Source organism: Equus asinus, chromosome 1 (assembly GCF_041296235.1).
Source record: "Equus asinus isolate D_3611 breed Donkey chromosome 1, EquAss-T2T_v2, whole genome shotgun sequence".
NCBI classification, from domain to species: Eukaryota; Metazoa; Chordata; class Mammalia; order Perissodactyla; family Equidae; genus Equus; species Equus asinus.
Genome location: NC_091790.1, coordinates 131,889,092 through 131,911,260, shown reverse-complemented (window position 1 = coordinate 131,911,260; position 22,169 = coordinate 131,889,092). Strand labels below are relative to the sequence as shown.

At 42.0% G+C, this 22,169-nt stretch overlaps 1 protein-coding gene across 19 annotated transcripts in view; it reads right to left on the bottom strand.

Moving 5' to 3' along the window:
• ADAM22 (ADAM metallopeptidase domain 22) overlaps positions 1–21,143 on the bottom strand; it is a 238,194-nt gene extending 217,051 nt beyond the window's left edge. For 3 of the 19 annotated variants that reach the window (XM_044767759.2, XM_044767763.2, XM_070507967.1), the window contains exons 1-2: positions 20,523–20,986; positions 19,896–20,056 (exon numbers count right to left, since the gene is read on the bottom strand). In XM_044767759.2, the coding sequence (XP_044623694.1) occupies positions 19,896–20,056; positions 20,523–20,835 (474 nt within the window). In that variant the 5' untranslated portion in view covers positions 20,836–20,986. Of the gene's footprint in view, positions 1–19,895; positions 20,057–20,522 lie in introns of all 19 variants that reach the window. The other 16 variants (XM_070507932.1, XM_070507939.1, XM_070507996.1 and 13 more) reach the window with 10 other exon arrangements.
• Positions 21,144–22,169: the final 1,026 nt, after the last annotated feature.

The window sequence follows — 22,169 nt, the reverse complement described above, 5'->3', positions numbered from 1 at the left end:
TCAACATGGCCTGATGAGCAGTCCGCACCCAGGATCCAAACCGGAGAAACCCTGGGCTGCAGAAGCGGAGCCGCGAACTTAACCACTCGGCCATGGGGCAGGCCCCTGAGGTTTCTTTTCAAGGTGATGAAAATGTTTTAAAATTCACAGTGGTGGCGTTTGTGCACACGATCTGTAGAGTCTGTCCGCGGGGCCCACCCTTTCTTGGCCATCGTAGAACGAGCATATAGTTGTGTATTTTTAGTTGTGAGTCCTTCTGGTTGTGGCACGTGGGACGCCACCTCAGCGTGGTCTGGCGAGCGGTGCCATGTCCACGCCCAGGATCTGAACCAGCAAAACCCTGGGCCGCTGAAGCGGAGCACAAACTTAATCACTTTGCCACAGGGCCAACCCCTGTGTGTGGTTTTTTAAAGTGAAAATATTTTTAAAACTTTATGTAGATAAGCTTTTTGTACTATGTAGGACCTCTCCTCTTAAAAATGAGTCAAATGAGGAGGTTCTCGTCAAGAAGGCTCTGTGAGCAGACATTGAACTCGCCTCCCCCCACAAAGACAACCAGGTTACAACAATTTTAGGAAGAATTGCCCTGGATTGAAAACTGAAAACTGGAGAAAAAGAACCCTCACAACAAGGGACAGTCCTGATGAAAGCAAAAGAGGCAGTAACTCCGGCCAGAGAGGAAAAAAGCCACCTTTGGGAGCAGCGGAGCTTCTCAGCTGGCCAGTCGGGAGCCAACCTAAGGTACGCAGCCCTCCCTAGAGCAGTGAGGTCTGGAACGGGGGCAATACTGCTATAACCATCCTTCGGACTCAGCCCAACTGAGAGGGCAGTCTTCTGTCTGGCTTTGCTGGCTATTAACTGCAGGGAGGACACCCCAGAAAAGCTATTGGCCGAAAGCCAAAAAGATCCAGGTCTTAAAGGGCCCACGCACAAACTCACTCATTGCAGCAACCTCAAATCACCAGAGAGAAGGCTGACTGTCCTTTGGTGAAACGAGACTCACCTGGTGGGCTCTGGGGGTCATCTTGGTGAGAGGAGGATCCTCTCCTGAGACTGAGACATTGGTGGGGGCCATTGTTCTGAGCTGGTCCAGGCGTGCTGATACGGACACAGGTGGGGGCCATTGAGGTGCCTCCCTTCGGCTGTTAGCCCAGGGGTCTGCCACACCCACTAGAGCACAGATTTAATCCAGTTCAGCCAGGGCAGGCAACCCGCCCTAGGGACTGGCTCCACCTAACAGCAAGCCCTTAGGATACTTTTCAGCCTGCATTGACTGAGTGCCTTGATCCTCTACAGGCAGGCAAAGGTGTCAGCCTCTGTGGGGCAGGGCTTGTGTGAGGACCAGGTGAACTGTGGGGGGCATTGGGGCAGAGGTGGGGGTCTCTGCAGTTTGGGGGTGGGGTATGCTCCAGGGGGTTGAGAAGTGTGTACGGACCAGGACTGTGCTGACAGTGTATGTGGTCCAGAGGGGGGTGAGGCTTATCAGTGGCAGAAGTCTTGTGTTTCACAAATAGCCATAAAAAGGATCAGTCCCACCTTCCAAAGCCTGAAACAACTGAGTGCCTCCATGCCAAGGGCTAGCCCAACTCAGCTGCACTCCTAAGAGAACTGACATCAGCCTTGTTGGCCTCAGGCCTATCACAACTGTACGCCCCTGAGCCCAGCAACCAGCTACACTGGGTACCAACCAAATTAAGAGGACAATTGCAATAAGAGTGTGCTAATAGGCGGGACCAAGATGATGGAGTGAGTGGTCTTCTTTGTCTCTCCCCCGTCGAATCTACAACTGATTGGACATTCACCGATTAACAAAGGATATCCAGATAGCATCTCAAGACACCTAAGAGTCTCGTGCTACTATACATCGGAAGGTGGACAGACTTCCCCCCAGGAGGAGGTAGAAATAGGTGAAAACTCTCCAACCCCCAACCCCCGACTCCCGGACAGCCTAGTTCCTGCAGGAGGCTCTCTTCCAGTGAACTCCCCCATAGCATCGCCACACACTAAGGGCGGGAGTGTGCACTCACCAGCGGAGCAACAGTGGAAACAGGTGACAACACCCCTACTCAAGCCCCCCCATTACACCTAAGCCCAGGGGGAATCCCCAGGGTCCCGCACCCACCAGCAGGGAAGGCCTCCACTGGCCATTAGCAAGGAGGCCCCGCCCAGAATCCAGAACAAAGGGAAGCTCCCGGTGGGTGGATTCTCTGGCACGGCACCAGACTGCAAGCTGCTGCTGGGCCCAAGGTCTCCGGCACACAGGTCAGTGCGGGGGGCGCCCAGACTTCCTGTGGACGTGCTTGGGGACACGGTTGAGGTCCAGCGCCCGGCTCTGTGGCCAGGGGGGAGGCTCCGGGGTTGCGCACCTCCCCGGCAGGGAAAGCCTCTGCTCGCCATTAGCAGGGAGGCCATGCCCAGAATCCAGGAAAAAGGGAAGCTCCCGGTGGGCGGATTCCCTGGCACGGCACCAGGCTGTAAGCTGCAGCTGTGCCCACGGTCTCCGGAACACGGTTCGGTACAGGGGGCACCCGGACTTCCTGTGGACGTGCTTGGGGACAGGGTTGGAGCTCCAACACAAGGTTCTGTGGCCTGGGGGGATGCTCAAGGGTCCCGCACCCCCCCCCAGCAGGGAGGGCCTCTGCTCACCATTAGCAGGGAGGCCCCACCCAGCATTCGGAACACCAGGAAGCTCCCTAGAGCAGAATTCCCCACAAGGCAGCAGCTTACAAGCCACGATCAGGCCCACAGACTCTGGCTGTGTCCCAGACGAGGCAAGGGGCTCCCAGAGATCCCGTGAGAGTGAAGTGGGCAGAGTGGAGCTCCGGTGAAACAGCTACATAGCCCATGGGGGAACTCCAGGTTCCTACAGCAGCCTCAGCAAAAGCCTCTGCACAGCACTAGTGGAGAGGTCCTGACTGGCAATTGTAAGGCGGGAAGGCCCTGGGGCAAAAGTAGCACAGCTAGGTGAGCTAACGACAGACTGCAGAAGATACCCATAGCTCTGCTGGGACCTATAGTGGACAAGTGTGATCTTGTGGGCTCTGTTAGGGACAAAGCGGTGATTATAGGTGATTCTGCTCCTGGCTGCTGGGAAAGCCCACAACACCGCTGCAGACCACAAGGAGGGAGTGCGTCTAAGTGGGCTGCAACAGTAGGCACCAGCAGCCTGAGGCCCCCTTGCGACTGCCCCCACAACCAATGAGGGACCCCACAGGACCACTGTGACTATGAGGAGGGGTCCAGGTCCAGTGAGTAACAGCTGACAGGGTTCCTGGTTGGTGCAGTCTAAACAGCTGCCCCCCCCAAACACCAGTCGCAACAAGTGGAAGCAGCGACTAAACTCTATCTCTATGCGGAGGCACAAATCCACGCCATCAAGCAGTATGAAAAAATATATTAAATCTGCAGGCTCACCTCAATAAGCAAGAAAAATCTTACATAAACAACCTCAAATGACACCTAACAGAATTAGAAAAAGAAGGACAAACAAAGCCAAAAGTCAGGAGAACGAGGGAAATAATAAAAATTAGAGCAGAAATAAATGATATTGAAACAAAAAAGACAGTAGAAAGGATCAATGAAACAAAGAGTTGGTTCTTTGAAAAAATTAACAAAATCGACAAACCCTTAGCCAGACTCACTAAAAAAAAAGAGAGAAGTCTCAAATAAATAAAATAAGAAATGAGAGAGGAGAAATCACAACAGATACCGAAGAAATACAAAGGGTCATAAGAGAATACTATGAAAAACTATATGCCAACAAATTGAACAACCTAGAAGAAATGGATAAATTCCTAGACTCACACAACCTACCCAAACTGAATCAGGAAGAAATAGAGAATCTGAATAGACCAAGCACAAGTAAAGAAATAGAAACAGTAATCAAAAACCTCCCCAAAAATAAGAGCCCAGGACCAGACGGCTTCTCTGGAGAATTCTACCAAACATTCAAAGATTTAATACCTATCCTTCTCAAACTATTCCAGAAAATAGAGGAAGATGGAGCACTCCCTAATACATTCTATGAAGCCAACATCACCGTGAAGCCCAAACATGACAAGGACAACACAAAGAAGGAAAACTACAGGCCAATATCACTGATGAACATAGATGCAAAAATCCTCAACAAAATACAGCAATATATCAAAAAGATTATACACCACGATCAAGTGGGATTTATAGCAGGGACACAGGGATGGTTCAACATCCGCAAGTCAATCAACGTGATTCACTACATTAACAAAATGAGAAAGAAAAACCACATGATCATCTCAATAGATGCAGAGAAAGCATTCAACAAGATCCAACATGCATTTATGATAAAAACCCTCAATAAAATAGGTATAGAAGGAAAGTACCTCAACATAATAAAGGCCATATATGACAAACCCACAGCCAACATCATACTCAACGGACAAAAACTGAAACCCATCCCTCTCAGAACAGGAACAAGACAAGGGTGCCCACTTTCACGACTCTTATTCAACACAGTACTGGAGGTGTTGGCCAGAGCAATTCGGCAGGAAAAAGAAATAAAAGGAATCCAAATAGGCAACGAAGAAGTAAAACTCTCGCTGTTTGCAGACGACATGATCTTATATATAGAAAACCCCAAAGAATCCATAGAAAAACCTTAGAAACAATCAACAACTACAGCAAAGTTGCAGGGTATAAAATCAACATACATAAATCGGTAGCATTTCTATATGCTAACAATGAACTAACAGAAAAAGATCTCAAGGACTCAATCCCATTCACGATCGCAACAAAAAGAATAAAATACCTTGGGATAAATTTAACCAAGGAAGTGAAAGCTCTATACAATGAAAACTACAAGACCTTCTTGAAAGAAATTGACGATGACATAAAGAGATGGAAAGACATTCCATGTACATGGATTGGAAGAACAAACATAGTTAAAATGTCCCTACTACCTAAAGCAATCTACAGATTCAACGCTATCCCAATCAGAATTCCAATGTCATTCTTTACAGAAACTGAACAAAGAATCCTAAAATTCATATGGGGCAACAAAAGACCCCGAATTGCTAAAGCAATCCTGAGAAAGAAGAACAAAACGGGAGGCATCACAATCCCTGACTTCAAAACATACTACAAAGCTACAGTAATCAAAACAGCATGGTACTGGTACAAAAACAGATGCACAGATCAATGGAACAGAATTGAAAGCCCAGAAATAAAACCACACATCTATGGACAACTAATCTTTGACAAAGGAGCTGAGGGCCTACAATGGAGGAAAGAAAGTCTCTTCAACAAATGGTGCTGGGAAAACTGGACAGCCACATGTAAAAGAATGAAAATCAACCATTCTTTTTCACCATTTACTAAAATAAACTCAAAATGGATCAAAGACCTAAAGATTAGGCCTGAAACAATAAGTCTTCTAGAAGAGAATATCGGCAGTACACTCTTTGACATCAGCTTCAAAAGAATCCTTTTGGACACCATAACCCCTCACATGAGAGAAACAATAGAAAGAATAAACAAATGGGACTTCATCAGACTAAAGAGCTTCTTCAAGGCAAGGGAAAACAGGATTGAAACAAAAAAACAGCCCACTAATTGGGAAAAAATATTCACAAGTTATTTATCTGACAAAGGGTTAATCTCCATAATATACAAAGAACTCACACAACTCAACAATAAAAAATCAAACAACCCAATTACAAAATGGGCAGGGGACATGAACAGACATTTCTCCAAAGAAGATATATGGATGGCCAATAGACACATGAAAAGATGCTCATCATCACTAATCATCAGGGAAATGCCAATCAAAACTACACCAAGATATCACCTTACACCTGTTAGAATGGCAAAAATATCCAAAACTAAGAGTGACAAATGTTGGAGAGGCTGTGGAGAAGAGGGAACCCTCATACACTGTTGGTGGGAATGCAAACTGGTGCAGCCACTATGGAAAACAGTATGGAGATTCCTCAAAAAGTTAAGAATAGAAATACCTTATGACCCAGCCATCCCACTACTGGGTATCTAGCCTAAGAACCTGAAATCAGCAATTCCGAAAGTTCCATGCACCCCTATGTTCATCGCAGCATTATTCACAATAGCCAAGTCATGGAACCAACCTAAGTGCCCAGCAACTGATGATTGGATAAAGATGTGGTATATATACATACAATGGAATACTACTCAGCCATAAAAAAGGACAAAGTCGTCCCATTCACAACAACATGGATAGACCTTGAGGGTATTATGTTGAGTGAAATAAGCCAGACAGAGAAAGACTAACTCTGTATGACTTTGTCCATGTTAACATATGGACAAAGAGAACTGATCGGTGGTTGCCAGGGGAAAGGGAGGTGGGGGGAGGGCACTAGGGGTGAAGTGGTGTACCTACAACATGACTAATAATGATGTACAACTGTAATTTCACAAGGATGTTAACTTTCATAACCTTAATTAAAAAAAAATGAGACGTAAAAAAAAATTGACAGTGGTGATGGTTGCACAACTGTTTGAATATACTAATAAACTTTGAATTGTACACTATTGTTAAATGGGTGAATTCTATGGTATGCAAATTATATTTTAATAAAGCGCTTATAAAAATACACATATAATTAAAATATGAATTATTTTGCTCCTGAGATTATACTAGGTCAGCTGAGGTCAGGAAAACTGTTAAGGAGTTCGTGTCTGTGAGCCAGCTACTTGATCTCAATATTTTGATTTGGGGCCTCCTCTCCATCACAAGTCCTTACTTTCTTTTCTGATCTTCATTACTCTCGGATCCTTCATTCACACTAAAATATAAATGCTTGAAACAGTTCAGAGTGGAATCCCTTCCTGGGGTGTCTACTTACACTCAAGCGACTATTATCTAGTGATATTTTTTCTGATTTAAATTACATACGCTGATCTTTTTTTTTTTTTTTTAAGATTTTATTTTTCCCTTTTTCTCCCCAAAGCCCCCCGGTACATAGTTGTATATTCTTCGTTGTGGGTCCTTCTAGTTGTGGCATGTGGGACGCTGCCTCAGCGTGGTTTGATGAGCAGTGCCATGTCCGCACCCAGGATTCAAACCAACGAAACACTGGGCCACCTGCAGCGGAGTGCACGAACTTAACCCCACATACGCTGATCTTTTAGCGGCATGGAGGTTTCATGGAGTAATAGTACTACGTGGGTAACATCTACTGCCTAAGAAATAAAGTAAATATTTTATATTAACTTATTAGACCACAAAAGGGAGGTAAAAATTGGGGGAGAAAATTAAAATAAAACAAAATATTTAAAGATTATCTGGGGCTAAGCTATAAAAAGAAAAAAAAAAAAAAGAGGATATCCTTAGTTCAAAACCACCGTTAAAAAAATCAAAACTCCAAGAACAAATATCAAGGGAACTCCTTGGCTGAATATGTCATATGAGTTCAGATCCATCATAAATACTATATGTCACTCTCCCAGAAGACATACATGATCGTCTTAAAGAAAATGCAGCTCCAGGCAATAAATGGCAAAGTCTGGTGAATAAAGTCACACACAAAGGTTAAATAGATTGGATGTATCTTTGTTGAGAGACATGGGGCTATAAACTGACAGGAATGATGTCGTCACAGTGATTAAAGCAGCCAAGAGACAGCAAGGCAGCTGTATGTGGTAGAATGTCAGTATGCCAATCATTGTCCAAGTTCCTGCCACTTTCTCTAGTGTTCTCTCTCCTTACTATCATGGCCCTGCCTTTCCTAATAAACTCTGCCTCAAATTTGAAGCAAGAGGGAAAGCTATTTCAGTTCAGATACTGACAGCGATGGGAACCTCACAGAACCTGGGCATGCTGTATACAAGGTGGCTCTGTTGGGCCGGCAAAAATATATACAGGGGAAGGGGAAGAAAGAGGTCAGAGATAAGGTATAAATGTGGAAGGAGGCCCATGCTACTCTCCAACCCATGCCAACAAAAGATTTTAATAATCAGAGGACAGAAATACCATTAACTATTGGAAATACATCAAAAGTAATAAAATCAGTAACATAAATGGTCACAGCACTTTTTTTCTGCATCTTTGAGACAGAAAAGTGAAACAAAGGCAGACCATAAATATTTGCTGAGCATCAGCTACACATCAGGGACAGTGTTAAGCAGTGAACAAACAATGGTGAATATGAATGACAAAGTTCCAGCCCAAAAATACAGTCTATCTCATGGGGACACCTTCCACTAACACACCCAAGTCATCAGTGCTCCAATACCCCTGCACCAACACGCACATAAGCAAGAACAATTTTATGCCAAGCCTACGAGGCAAGTTTTACTTTTGTATAGCTGGAAAAGTGCGTCGTCACTCCTAAATACTCAATCTGAATCCTGTAGCAATGTAGCAACGTATCACTCTGGAAGACTTTGAGAAGAGATATGCTCAGCAAGTGTTGGGGGTGGACTGAGCACATAATTCAGTTTAAATCCAGGGGATTATGAACAAGGAGAACAAGGAGAGTGATTTTAGGAAGGTGATTATTCCAGCAGTAAAGAGCAGAAAGGACACTTCAATCCACATCCAAAGAAGAGAACGAATGAGGGACAATTTAAGGAGAACAAAAGAAACACAGAAAAAGGAAAAACCACACACAAAAAAATAGGTTTAAAGGTAAGTAGTAAAATGAAAGTTTGTTGAACTGTAACACATCTCCAAATCGCAAAATAAGTAAGTCTAGCAATGTGCGGCAGGGATGGTTCCCAACAGCAAACGTAAATAACCTTTCAGAGGCTTGTTTTTAGTTTAGTTGCTAAGAGAAAAAGAGGAACTTGACAGAAATAGAGTGGGGGAAAATTACAAAATAAACCAAGAGTCACAGAAAAAGTGAATAGAGCAAGGATATGTCCACAGGAAAACAACAAATGGAAAGAGGCAATAAGAAAGTGACAGAACCTGACTTGAGAGAAGAGGAAAGAAAGAGATGAAGAGAAAAGAGAAGAAATACTTGACCAGAGGAACTCTGATACAACAGGGGTCTGGCGGCATAAGAATGGAACAGGGCTCTCTGTAAGCCACGGCATCAATGATTTCATGCAGTCAACATTTGCTTGTGGAGCACTTGCTAGGTGTAAGGCTCTGTGCTCAATGCTGGGAAGAAATAAAAATGATAAGGATGCATGCTTTCACTCCATGTTTTTCGATACAATTATATTAAAATAAAATAATTTTTACCCCCTTACCCTACGACAACTGTAAACTTCATGATTTCATAATCAGAACCTTTAAGAAATGTTCTAAACAACTCATTAATCAATGGCCTCAGGTAGATTTCATATTAAATTGGTTGTTACAAATTAATTCTACTTTCCCTTCATTAATTTTGAGAGAACACTGTCTACGCAAGATCATTAAGAATTATAAGGACATCATGCTAAACTTACTTCAGAAATTAAATTAAACGAGAATTCTCAGTATCTCAGCACCAATATCTTTCCCCCTTTTACAACCTAGAGGATCCTGAGAAGCAACAAAAATTGCTATACACCATGGTTTGAAATAGCCCTATCTCTAGAAGCCTTTCCAGAAAGAAACGGCTTCACCTTTCGTGACCGCAATGAACACTACTTGAATTTTGCCTACCTTCTCACCAATCAATATCTGTCCAAGTTTTAAGAAACGTTTTTGAGGAAACAAGTTTGAAAAAACCAATGTACTACTTATAGCTAAACCAGCTGTACAAGATCACAAAATGTAAGAAGAATTTTGCAGTCCTAAATCAAAACTTTCATCCTCTTCAATAATGTTTCAGTTTCTATCAAAGTCGATAAAATTCTTCCTAAAGAATGATGGTTAAACTATTCAGCATAATGATAAATTTGTAAATGCATCTGTAAAAAAAAAAATTCCCATTCTTCTTATTAAACATTTACCTACATTTTCTTGGAAAGCACATCAAAGTAGTCCTAACTATTTGCTGAACTGCAGGTAATACCAAACTCACCTTGAAAATAACCCACTATTATGGCAAATGGAGACTGACACCAAAATTATTCATCTCAATAAGAACAAATTTTCCAGACTCCCACATGCAAGGACTCTTCACCCATTAACATACATTTATTTAGCACATACCACACGCTATTCAAAATGAGACTGGTGCTCATTTGGTGCACACTAGGTGTGATTTTTCAAAGCATCAACTCTTGCATGAGTTAGGAAATCAATCTTTAAGTGAGCCCCATCTCCCGACGCAGGAGAGGCACAGCGTCTAAGGTCTGAATGAGAAGAACAATGGGCTTCCTAAAGCCCTCTCCCACTAGCCTGCAGATCTTTAGAAAAGACCAGTGAAAAATAAGATGGAGGAGAAGGAGGAGGAGGAAGAGGAAGGAAGGAAGAATAAGGAATAAAGAAGAATAAGAAGAGGTGCAGGAATAAGAAGAGGAGGAAGAGGAGAAGGGGGAGCAGGAGGAGAAGAAATAGTTCTTCCCTCTAAACCAAACACTTAAAGCTCATGGAGGTTCGATAAAAACAATCCCGGGGCCATCAGAGGACGTCCAGCTGAAAAACACAAGGTTCCTTTTAAAAACACAACACCCGGACCCAGAGTGCAGCCAACCACTAAAACCAGGATGGCTGAGATTAAAAACTCAGAAAGTGCCTCAGACTCTTTCAGCAGCTCTCTCTAGTTGAGCCGGGAGGATACTGGACTGATCTGACACAATGGAGCCCCAGTATCTTCTCTCTATAACTGATTTCTGATTTCCCTAAGCCTCCCCTTCCCCCACAGCCCACTCCTCCCCATGTTCTGATGACCCTAGATCACTCTTCAGCCAACTGCTCTTCCAACCTACCCTAGACTAATATCACATGCATAACCTTGACTGCTACCTATGCCCACTGAGGATCCACAGCTGGGTTCCTGGCCAGGCCCCTGACAGGATATCCTAAAGGTATTAAAAATCCAGTAGGGAATTCGTGGAAATCTACAGAAGCAGGTTCTGTAAAGTAGTAGCCATTTCTGCAGCATCTTGCTATCTCGTTCAAAGAAAAACCACTTAGAAAGAAGCTTGAGCTATGACCAGGAGTAGCAAATTGTACCAGCCTGACTCCAACATCCTGATTTCACTAGTGAAGGAAATGAAGGCAATTTCTCCCAACAAGCCTTACTTAAAAGGCAAGTTGAAAATAAAAATAAGAAGAATAGCAACTGACTAACTAGAAGTAAAAGGCTAGAGACGTGAGTCAGTGTCGAGTAGAATGAGTGACCTAAGAAGACTGTCGGCCTGCAGTTCTCCTGCCTCGGAGAGAAAATTTTAAAAACACTTGCAAAATGTGAGCTGTTGAGGCCTCTCTTCAGGAAATCATCATCGATTTCCCATCTTCAAAAAGTTATCTCATGTTCTTGGGGAAAAAAAATGCAACAAAAGGGCAACTATTGCTAGGTGCTAAAATCCTCTGGTATAAAACTAATTTTTAAAAAGGAGAAGAAAAATGTTGATTTACCCTTACTGATAGATAAGATTCTGAAAAATCTCTTCAATACAAACAAACAGATTGCAGGGAGTAGGATGGCGGTGTTAAGTTCTTTATTCCTTCTCTTCCCAGTTATGACTGCTGATATTTCTGGATCATGGTACAGAATTTTTTATCTTATTTTCAAAATCAAGTTATATATAATAATCTGTTCTAGGGAACACAAAACAGATTTCTATCTTAAAAACAACTCAAATGATAAAATCAGAAATAAAGGACAGCTAGGAGTATAAAGCTAGAAGTCTAAAATCATTTTTTATATATGAAGTATTTATATTTTTAAAAATACAGCACGTTGAGCTTTACTTTAATTATGTGTAAAATAACTGTAATGATCAGAAGGGGATATAAATTCAATAATTAAAGACTAAAAATTATTCACGCATTCATCTTTTATACCCTACCTTGTTCCAAAAAGGATTTCAGGATGTTTATATGGACACTTACAATACAATTTTTAAGTAGATGAAGAAACTGGGGGAAAACAAAAACTCATTACTTCAATAAATATTTATTAAACACCTACTCTGTGCCAGGCACTGTTCTAGGCAGCAGAGACAAGTGGTGAACAGACATGATCACTACTCTCATACAGTTTACATGCTAGTGATGGGATCCTGGGAAAAAACAACAAACAAGTCCACCATTAAAAAAAAATGTCACATTCTTACAAGTGCTAGAAAGAGAACAGTGTAATGTGATGTGATAAGGAGGGTGCTGGGGTGGGACTACTTTAGAAAAGTGGACAGAGGAAATCTCTCTGAGATTACTTTTCTTTAAGCCTGAATGTTTATTTTAATCTAAGTATAACATGCATAGGAAAACGAGCACAGACCTGACTTCCCAGATTGATAAGTTATCAGGAGTCAAGAGACATTTCAGATGACTTTTGGCCAAAATGGGGATGATGAGAAGGAGCACGCTAATGAGCTGGGATGAAGCTGCTATGAAAACTCACGCCGTGACTTTCGCTTTGGAGGAGAGCACAACTTGCCTCTAAACTTCTGGCATCCAGCTCAGGAAAGGAAACACAGGTACACGACAAATCTCTCCTCTTGGTCCTGACGAGACACTATGTATAATGTTCTTCGAGACTTCGATTAATATTGTAACTGGTTTCTCAGGAATATTTCTTACCGTGTCCTTCAAAATATCCTTTAGAAAAAGCCTGGTAGGTGATTGAAGAGGTTAGGGAAGTGACTGAGAAAACTGACACCAATTCAGATAACAAACTCTCTTGTGACTAACTTAAATCCAAAGAGATTTAAGAAAAAATCTCTTAAATTTTAAGAACACATAGAGTTCCCTGACCCTTGGTGCAAATTGGAATCCACTAGGGAGATTTTTTTTAAATACCCCACCCCAGAATCTCTGGAGGTGAAGCCAGTACACTGTGGAGCAATAGAAGATAATTCTCCATACATAGTTTCTTTCAAGCGAATTTCTGGCAGATTAAACTCCAACAAGTACTCAGAGTGCAAATATTCTCTACTGCCATTTAGATGCAGATTCAGATATTCCCATCTGGTTAAAAGAATATTTGAGATAGAAGCAGAAATTATACCCATTTCTAGAAATGAAGACATTTCTAACAAGCGCTAAACATGACATCAACTCATCCCTGAAAGAAGTTAGGGAGGGAGGAGACCTGGGTAGGGCCAAGGGTTTCTTAAAGAAAGGTTAGGTTCATTCCAACACAGAGATGAACGAGTAACCCTCATGTTAAATAAGCAGGAAAGATTACAAAAGGATTATTTTATGTGGATCTCTAAGATTTTCCTTGAGAATTCTTTTCCCAATTCTACTACTTATTAGCTGTGTGACCTTGGGCAGGTTAATTAGCTTCCTTAAGCCTCAGTTTCCATACCTATAAATGGGTATAATGATAATATCTACCTCATAATGAGAAATAATGCATTAAATCAGCACAGTGTCTGGTACGTGGTAAAAATTCAACAAATATGAATTCTTATTTTCCAATTCTTTCCCTCAATATGTACTTTCTAGTGCTTTTATTACCAAAGCACTAAATGCTCCCAGAAGCTATCATTTCAGTTATCACTGATTACCTCTCTCTTTCACCTGAATGCTTTGGCATTTGGGACTCAGAAGCTACTTGTTCTACAAGTCACAAAAGATATTTTGTATCTTTTCTTTTGGAGAAGGATATATGAATACAGATCCCTGTTTAGCATTTACTGTTTCTGTTTTATGAAACTTTGACCACAAAAGAGCAGATATAATTTTGGCATTGACTGTTGAATACTGAAATCTTTGATTTATAAAGAAAGATTATAACAATCAGTGCACATATCCAGTTCCAAAACAAACAAACCACACATCCTTCAAGAGGCATTTTTCACCTTTTAAATGTTAAATATCTTTATATATTCCATTGTCATTCTCAAGTTAGCAGAAATGAAGCATTCCTGTTGTGTTCTGCAAGCTTCTTCTTACTACATAACTTAAAAAAATATTTTCAAGTGCTCCAAGAAATATATAGTTCCAATGGGAAAGAAGTAAGAAATCTTTGATCCCAGTGCCATTGAAAGAGATCTAAAGAAATGCTGGTAGCCTCTTACCATAAGGCCAGCAGCACAGTGAGTAAGCACACAGGCAGCGAGATGGAGCCAAAGTGTCTGGGTTCAAATCCCCTCTCAGCTACCTACCAGCTTTGATATTTTGCAGCCGGTAAGTATTACTTATCACATGATTCTTGTGAGGATGCAATGAGTTAATGGCCATCAGGTGCTCAGAAAACTGTTCGGCACATAAAAAGTAACCACAGAAGTTACTGTATATTATTTTAGCATATACTTTAACACATATAACACTACTGTAAGTACTTCTCTCTTTTCCTGACTTCTCTGTCCTTCCTCCTTCTCACCAGTCTCCTCAATGTCTCTTCCTCTTCTCTCTCCTCCTCTTTTATTAACATCTTTTTCCCCTTTGGGGGTTATCCATGAGACTTAATAATGAAATTCGGCCCTACCTGATCCCCACAGGAACTATTGAGTACTGCTGACCTTAGAGAGTCCTGCTCTCCATGCGTCATGACAAGAAAGCAGGCCTCCGTCCACCATTTTTAAGAGAGGCTCTGGTAGTCAAAAACGATAGAACAATTGGCATTCTTTGAAATGTGAGAAAGCAAATAAAACTAAGAACAATTTTTATCAACCCATAAGCTATTAGAATCATTCATAGTTTTCCATGTGTAGCTGTAAAAAAGTGATGAAATACAGGTTCTTTTTGTGAACAGTAAAATCATTAGGCAGAATTTCAAAGATGTGCAAAAGAAAAATATACAAATTGAGATCTCAGAGTAAAAACAAGACAATTCTGAATTTCATTTTCTTTTAACTGTTTAATTGCAAGAGAAGAAGGTTGGTAAAAGGATTTAAAAAATGCTAGGAAATGTCTCTTTCCTATTTATAGCAGCAGAACAAGTTTTGATGGGTGGCAAAACTACAATATTGAGCTACTTAGGTTTAACAAATGCACATTAGGAAAAATAAAATGCTTGTACTATCCTTGCAAAGTACTTCTAAAGCTGTAATTGCTAGGAGGCCATTTGCACGAGGGAAGCAGCATTGCAGACAATTTACCGTCAAGCTGACTCAGGGCACCCAAGTGAAACAGCACAATTTTAACTACAGCTCATCTATGCTTAGGCATACGTATACATATATTCATAAAAATGGAGCACATCTACTCTTTGCCATCTTGCTACCATCTTGCATTTTCCCCATTCGTTGGTGATTATCGAAACTATGATAAATTGCAGATCTACGTTCTTGGCACCTGACTGACTACTTGAGAAGCTACACCACTTTCCAGGGAAAGAGAGAGAGAAATAAGTAGCCCCTCTACTCACTGACAACAAAGACTTCTGGCAACAAGAAATTCCTGCTATTTATAGAGAAATGTAATCACCGGGTAAAAAACAAATTATTGAAAATTTATGGGGTGATCACACAAGGAAATACACCACTAAAGAATCTATCTTTGATGCTACAGTAAATCTGTCATGCCAAAAAGGGGTAACCATTAAGGTGCTTATTCTTCAAAATAGCAATTAGGTGACTATCAGTATGAAACCATCAGTCAGACTCAGTAGGTGATATCTTACCCATATGACTGTCCAGTTAAAATTATGTTTTATCTTTTTATCTGCAAACATACAATTCCTTCAGCACAGATAATTTCAAGTCAGAAGAATGAAAGAAAGACTGAATATTCTAATTCTGAGTGCTATTTTACAGGACTGAAATTACTTCAGACTAGGCAGACAACCTTAAGGATAGCAAGGTTACCCACAATCAAATATGATTTCTTTGACTATCATTTCTAGGACTTTATGGCATAATAAACTTTCATTATGGGCCCATCATCCCACTTGGGATAAAAATAAAGTGTGCATTCAAGGAACTGACCTGTAGGAAAGAAATCTTTTACAATATGGACTCATATCAACAGAATTATTTCACATCAATCAAATTGCCAGTATTTCCATGTAACAAAAATGAAAAGTTCTTCCAAAAACATAAGTGTTCTGTTCGATTGAGTGATGAAAACAGAAACAAGGACACACTAAGGGTAAAATTAAAGTGTTTTATATTGTTTTATATCATCATAGTTCTTGTGCGCTTTCTGAAACATTAAGTAATATGTTGCTAGTTTCCTTACTCCAGGTCAATGGCTTGATCTTACTAGGTGACAAGTAACTCCTGAATTAGATTAGATGACCTACAAGGTCTCTTACTCTCTAGGACTGTCAGGTCCACTTTGTTATGTAAATTTGGACAATTTGTAACTTACTTCTGGGAATGTGTTAAATTCAGGAATTTAGGACACAATTTTGCATTAAAGAGATGTTACAAAATTTCTAAATAGCACTCAAACAGCCTGAGGGAGTTTATGTTATTTAATGAAAACTCATATAGTACTTACAATGTACCCAGCCTTGTTCTAAGTGCTTTAAAAATATAAACTCATTTATACAGTATTTTCAGTATACTTAGGAACTAAATTCTTATGAAGCTTAACGAGTATGTGAATTGGCATTTACCAATGAGTTAAAGTGAACAACCACATTCATTTACTCTTTCAAATTAAAATTATTCATTCTAACAATAGCATTACCCCACAATAACATGAATCTGGTTAATCACTTCTCCTTACTTAAATCCTTAGATTGCCTTTAAGACAAAGCCCAAATTCCTCAGCAAATCCTGAAGATGCTGCAGCATCTACTCTCCACCTTCCTGTTTTGTCTCATCTGTCCCTTAAAGCCTAACTATTTGCAGTTAACAAAATGTGGTCCTGACTCCCACACACCTATGTACTTGCCGCCCCTTCAGTTTGATATGGCCACTCCTCCCTTTACTCTAGCCAATTCCTACTCTCAAAACACAGCTCAGACAGCACCTCCCCCTGAGAGCCCACCCTGACTGCTCACCTGTAAAGTACTAGGTCTCCTCTGCTTCCACAGCTCTCTGTGATCATCTCCAGAAAATCACACAGAAAGGCAGAGTGTAACTGCCTGTTCTCTCATCTATCTTCCTACTTGTCTGTAAATTCCCTAAATGCCAGAACTGTGTCTTTTTATCTCTAAATCCCCAGGGTCTTGCACAAAAATTGGTACACAGTAGGAGCTCAAGTAAATAAATGTCTTTAAATAGCAAATCAATAAATGAATATATAAGTTTTGTGAGCTGATAGAAAATCATCCTAATTTTACTTCTGAAGTAGAAAGGAAGTTGCTAAAAATATCTATGGGTAGCTACGATGCCATAAATTATATCTATTTGATTACCAAAGAAACAAGAATGGCCAGATACAATTAACTTACGTTTTCAGGTCCAATGATAGCTCTGAAGGAAACCAGAAATGCCAAAATGCAGGAAAACTTTTAGTTTCCTAGTTGTAGAAAAAGTTGACATAGGGCAACTAGGTCTTTACAACTCTAACTGCCAGATTCAGTCCTATGGTCAATGGTTTCTATCTGCGGTTTAAGGAGCATGGCACACTGCAACAGCTCTCCAGGTGATCCAGACATCCAACAAGATGTACTGTGTGTACCTTATACTGTGCCAGGCACCGAGAGAATTTCTCGTAAAAATTACTTTGATGACAAGACAGTATCTTCACTTTCACGTCCGACTTGAATTAATAATCTATTCATGAAGTTTAACCTATATCCTACCAATTCATTCTCACCTCACAGAAGGCCAGAGCCATTCTTCTCAATTGTAAGGTTTATTGCTGTAGAAAGGGGAAGCTGCAGGGGCCCAAGGTATCTTCTGCCCCAAGTGGAGAGGCCTGTGAACCAAAAAACTGCAGAAGTGCTGCTCCATAAGTGGAGAGAAAAAAAGGAGGGCTGGCCTATGTTCCAAAAGTGGTAGTCTTTCACCAACACAGAAAAGGACAGAAGGTACCTGAAGGCATTATCAGCATGACGCAGGGACTCAGAGTTTCCAGGTTCAATCCTGCAGTTTTCTTTTTTCTCTACTTCCATCTGTCTCCCTTCCTCTCTGAGAAAGTCTTTCTGATTTGTTTTAAAGCAGTGGCCAAATCAGCAAAAATTTAGACTGCAGGAAACCCTACAGATGAAAGACTCCCTGTCTCCAATGAATAAATTGCAAGGAAAAGAACAAGGAAATGGAGGGGGAAACTATGCATCAGACAAATTTGACAACAAAAAACAAACTAACTGTAGTCTATGGACATTATTTGGATCTCAGATCAAAGAAACTTAAATATATATTTATTATATTTATATATATTTAATAATTTATATATTATTTTAACATATTTATATATTTAATATTTAATATATTTTATACACTAGACACAATAATATCATACATGTTTAAAAGAATCCTTATCTCTTAGAAGTACGCAATGAAATTTTTTATGAATGAAATGATAAGATTTGCTTCAAAATAATACAGAAAGGGGAAGAAAATAGGTAGGATACAGATAAAACAAGACTGGCTATGAGTTGATAATTGTTGAAGCTGGGAGCTCATTGTAATATTCCATCTAGTTTTGTGTGTGTTTGAACTTCTTTATAATCAAAGGTTGTAAATAGGTGTGAGAATATTCCTCCACAAAAATAATCATAATTTATTGAAAAATAAGAGGGGAAACTGTGTGCCCTGCTTCTTCAGTTTTACTATAGAAACAAAGTTGAAATAGAAAAGAAAAATGGGTATTTACCAGAAGTTAATTTAAATAATAGAATCCTTCATTAAGGCTTAGCACATTAGATTTTCTACTACAATAATCTAACTTTGATGGATACTGCTGTAGCCCTTTAAATTAATTTCTATCTTATATTAAAATTTTAACGACTAAGCATTTGGTTTAGTTGCAAATTAGTAGAAGTACAGATTTAAATAGTATGTTTCTATTTTTACATATTTTACACATACCGATAAATTAGTATAACTATCACATCACCAAGATACATCTTAAAGTATTAATGAATGAATATATTTATACATGTGAAAATGTTCAGCCTGACTTTGCTTTAGTGAAATTTAAAAAATTTTCAACTACATGAAAAAATTCTGTCTCAATATATACTTACATGTGAGTAAACTAGTTGCCAAGTTAATTACATAAATACAAAAAATGTTTACAAAGTCCCAAAATATTTACTGAAATTAACCAGTAACTTCAAAATAATTTTCAGGCATATCTGTGGACGTGTGATATTATCTAAATATGGGTAAATGGTAAGCAGATTTTTTTTAAACAATTTATAAAGGCCCAATAAGCAACACAGTCCTAATAACACCAAGAGGGCTGCTACCAACGAAGAAAGTGGGGAGGGGGACGCCTCTTCTGGAAGGTGGCGGTGATTGGGTACATCTCCGGGGTCCAGCTTAAGTGAGCTGAGAACCTCGAAGTTTAGCTTATTTTTACGATTTGAGTTTAGTTAGGGATGTCAAGGCTTGTTTTTCCAATTTTTCTACAGTACCAATCTTGGTTTAAATCACTTATAAAGTCTTCTCTTTGAGGATTAAAACAACCACCACCACAACAACCATAATGATGATGCAAATCCTGCCCAAATATTACATCCCTTCTTGCCTATGCCTGGCTCTTGCTTGACGGAGGTGACAGGGTCTTCGCCCCTTCGCTCAGGTGGCCGTACTGCTGGAGGCATCCCGCACAACCTCCTCTTGAGCAAAGCCCCCGGCCTATGTTTCTTTGGGGGTCTCGTCCCCCTTTTCCCTTCTTTTTGGCACAGGGAGCGCCATGCATGGCTCGCGTTAGGATTGAGCTCATTTCACCGAAGACATTGCATCTCCAGGGCAACCGAGAGCAAACAGGCGGTCAAGACGGGCCGAGCTGCACCGAGGACCACCCCCCAGACCGCGCCCCTCACCTGCCCGCCGCCGGGGTCGCTCCGCACCCGTGTGTCGAGCGCTTCGTGCCCAGTTTCGTCTTCGCCGCCCGAGCGGTGGAGGAGCCGGAGTGGCACGATGCTCTGGCGCTCCAGGAAGCGGTTTTCGTTCCTCCTCTCCAGCTCCGTCAACGAGGCGTCTCCTCCAGGCAGGAAGGGGTCAAGGAGGGAGAGGGGAGAAAAGGCGAATATAAGGACCCCGACCCACACTCGTCAGTCCTGCGGTCCGACGTCTCCTCTATGAAAATCCCACCGCCCCCTCCCTCCTGGACCCCATCTGGGAAGGACGCAGACACACCAGCCCAAGAGCCTTGGACCAGCTCATCTGAGAGCATCCAGGATCGGGGCCCAGCAGCAGAGCACCCCTTTTCTCTTCTCCGTATTCCTCTTTTTCAGAAGAAACAAAACCCAGGCATTCGACCAAAGGTTCCTAAGGATTCCGCGCGCCCCCACGCATGTATTTTTGCTTCACTTCTCACCGCGCTTGTAGATAAAAAAAATCTCCCCGCGCACTGGGGAAATGGGGATGCCCCTTTTCAATGCTCTCGAGGGCTGCAAAGATTCCCGGGAAATGGTACGTCCCGAAGCCAGAGAGGGTGGCGAACTTACCTGCCCGGCCGCAGCGCGCCGGGGGGCAGCTCCCCAGGGCGCAGAGCAGCAAGAAGGGCACGGACGCAGCCGCCGCCGCCGCCCGCATGGTGCTCCGGTCAAGCGCCTCGCTGGAGACGCTCACCTCCTCGGGCGCCGGCAGCCGGCTCCGGCTCCCTCGCCCCGCGCCCCGCGCTCGCCTCGGCCGCCCCACCGAGCCCCGGCCGGTGCTGCAGCGGCCCTGGCGCTGCAGCCTCCGCCGCGGCGCTGCCTCAGTGCTGCATTGTGCTCCGCGGGCGCTTCCGCTGGCGGGGGGAGCGAGCGAGTGCTGCATTGGGCGGTTGGCTGTAGCTAAGTGGTTTCTAGCGCCTCCCACCTCATCCCCTGGCGGAGGCTCTGGCGGGCGACGAGCGCTCGGCAGGGAGCGAGCGCCTGGTGCACTCGCCCCCTGGCGCGGGCAGGGGCGCGCGCAGGAGGGTCCGCTGGGAAATGTAGTTCTCTCTCCGCGTCCCGCTCGACTCCACGACGGCGCGGACTGTCGCGACCTCGTGACTGTGAGGTCCTCTGCAGCATGAAGACAGGAGAGAGGAAAAGGGCGAAAGAAAGAGAGGTCATCGCTGGCACACCTCCTGGCATCGAGGATATCCAACTGCGCCGCTGCGGGAGCCGGTGTTCGCCCACTTCATCCGCAAAGATCTGTAATACTACTATTTCCCACAAATTTTGTAGTTACTTAAATTATTGTCAGGGAATCATACCCTCAAGAGTGCATGGTAAGTTAATTATTCAACAGATATTGATGAGGACCTACTGTGTGCCCGGTGTGACTAAGTGCAGGGGACACAGCCGTGCACTACAGAAGCGTAAGAGGCACCTGCTTGCCGATACAGTTGAGTAAACACCGTTGTTTTGGGGTTTTTTTGTTTTTTTACAATACGGTGTGGAAAATGTCCTGGTAATGCCTAGAGGAGGGTCTCTAACCCAGCCACGGGGAAGTCAAGGGAGAACCTGCTGTAGAAGGTCTACGCAGACGCTTGAAGGTCGCCCAACTCCCCAGGATCTTTCTGTTCTTTCTCTAATGTCTGCCTGCCTCAAACCTGCGTTTGAAACCAGACTTGGGGATCTCTGCTTTCTCAGGCTGCTTATTCCATTTTTCTCTAATTCCAAATGGTAGAAATTCTTGAGGATAAGACAATAATAAAATAATTATCAACAAAATTAACACTTGTGTGATACAGTACAGTTTTTCAGAGGTCACATGTATTGTCAGTTGAACCTTAGGTCAACAATTTGGTAAGTATTATTCCCATTTAAGAGAGGAGGAAATTAAAGCTTAGAACTGCACCTTTCAAATACTGTGGCCACTAACAACATGTAACTATTTAAATTTAAATTTCTTAAAATTAAATAAAATTTAAAATTCAGTTCCCAAGTCACACTAGCCACATTTCGAGTGCTAAATAAGCTGTCTGCAGTTAGCGGCTATTGTATTGTACAGCAAAAATATAGAACATTTCCATCATTGCAGAAAGTTCTATTGGACAGCACTGGCTTTGAGAATTTAAATGACTTTCCTCAAGGTCGCATGACTAGTTATGAAAGACTGGATCTCCTGCTTTCAGATCTGTCTTTTCCTACAGCTCCCTGGTCGAACCTGTGTTTGTGTAA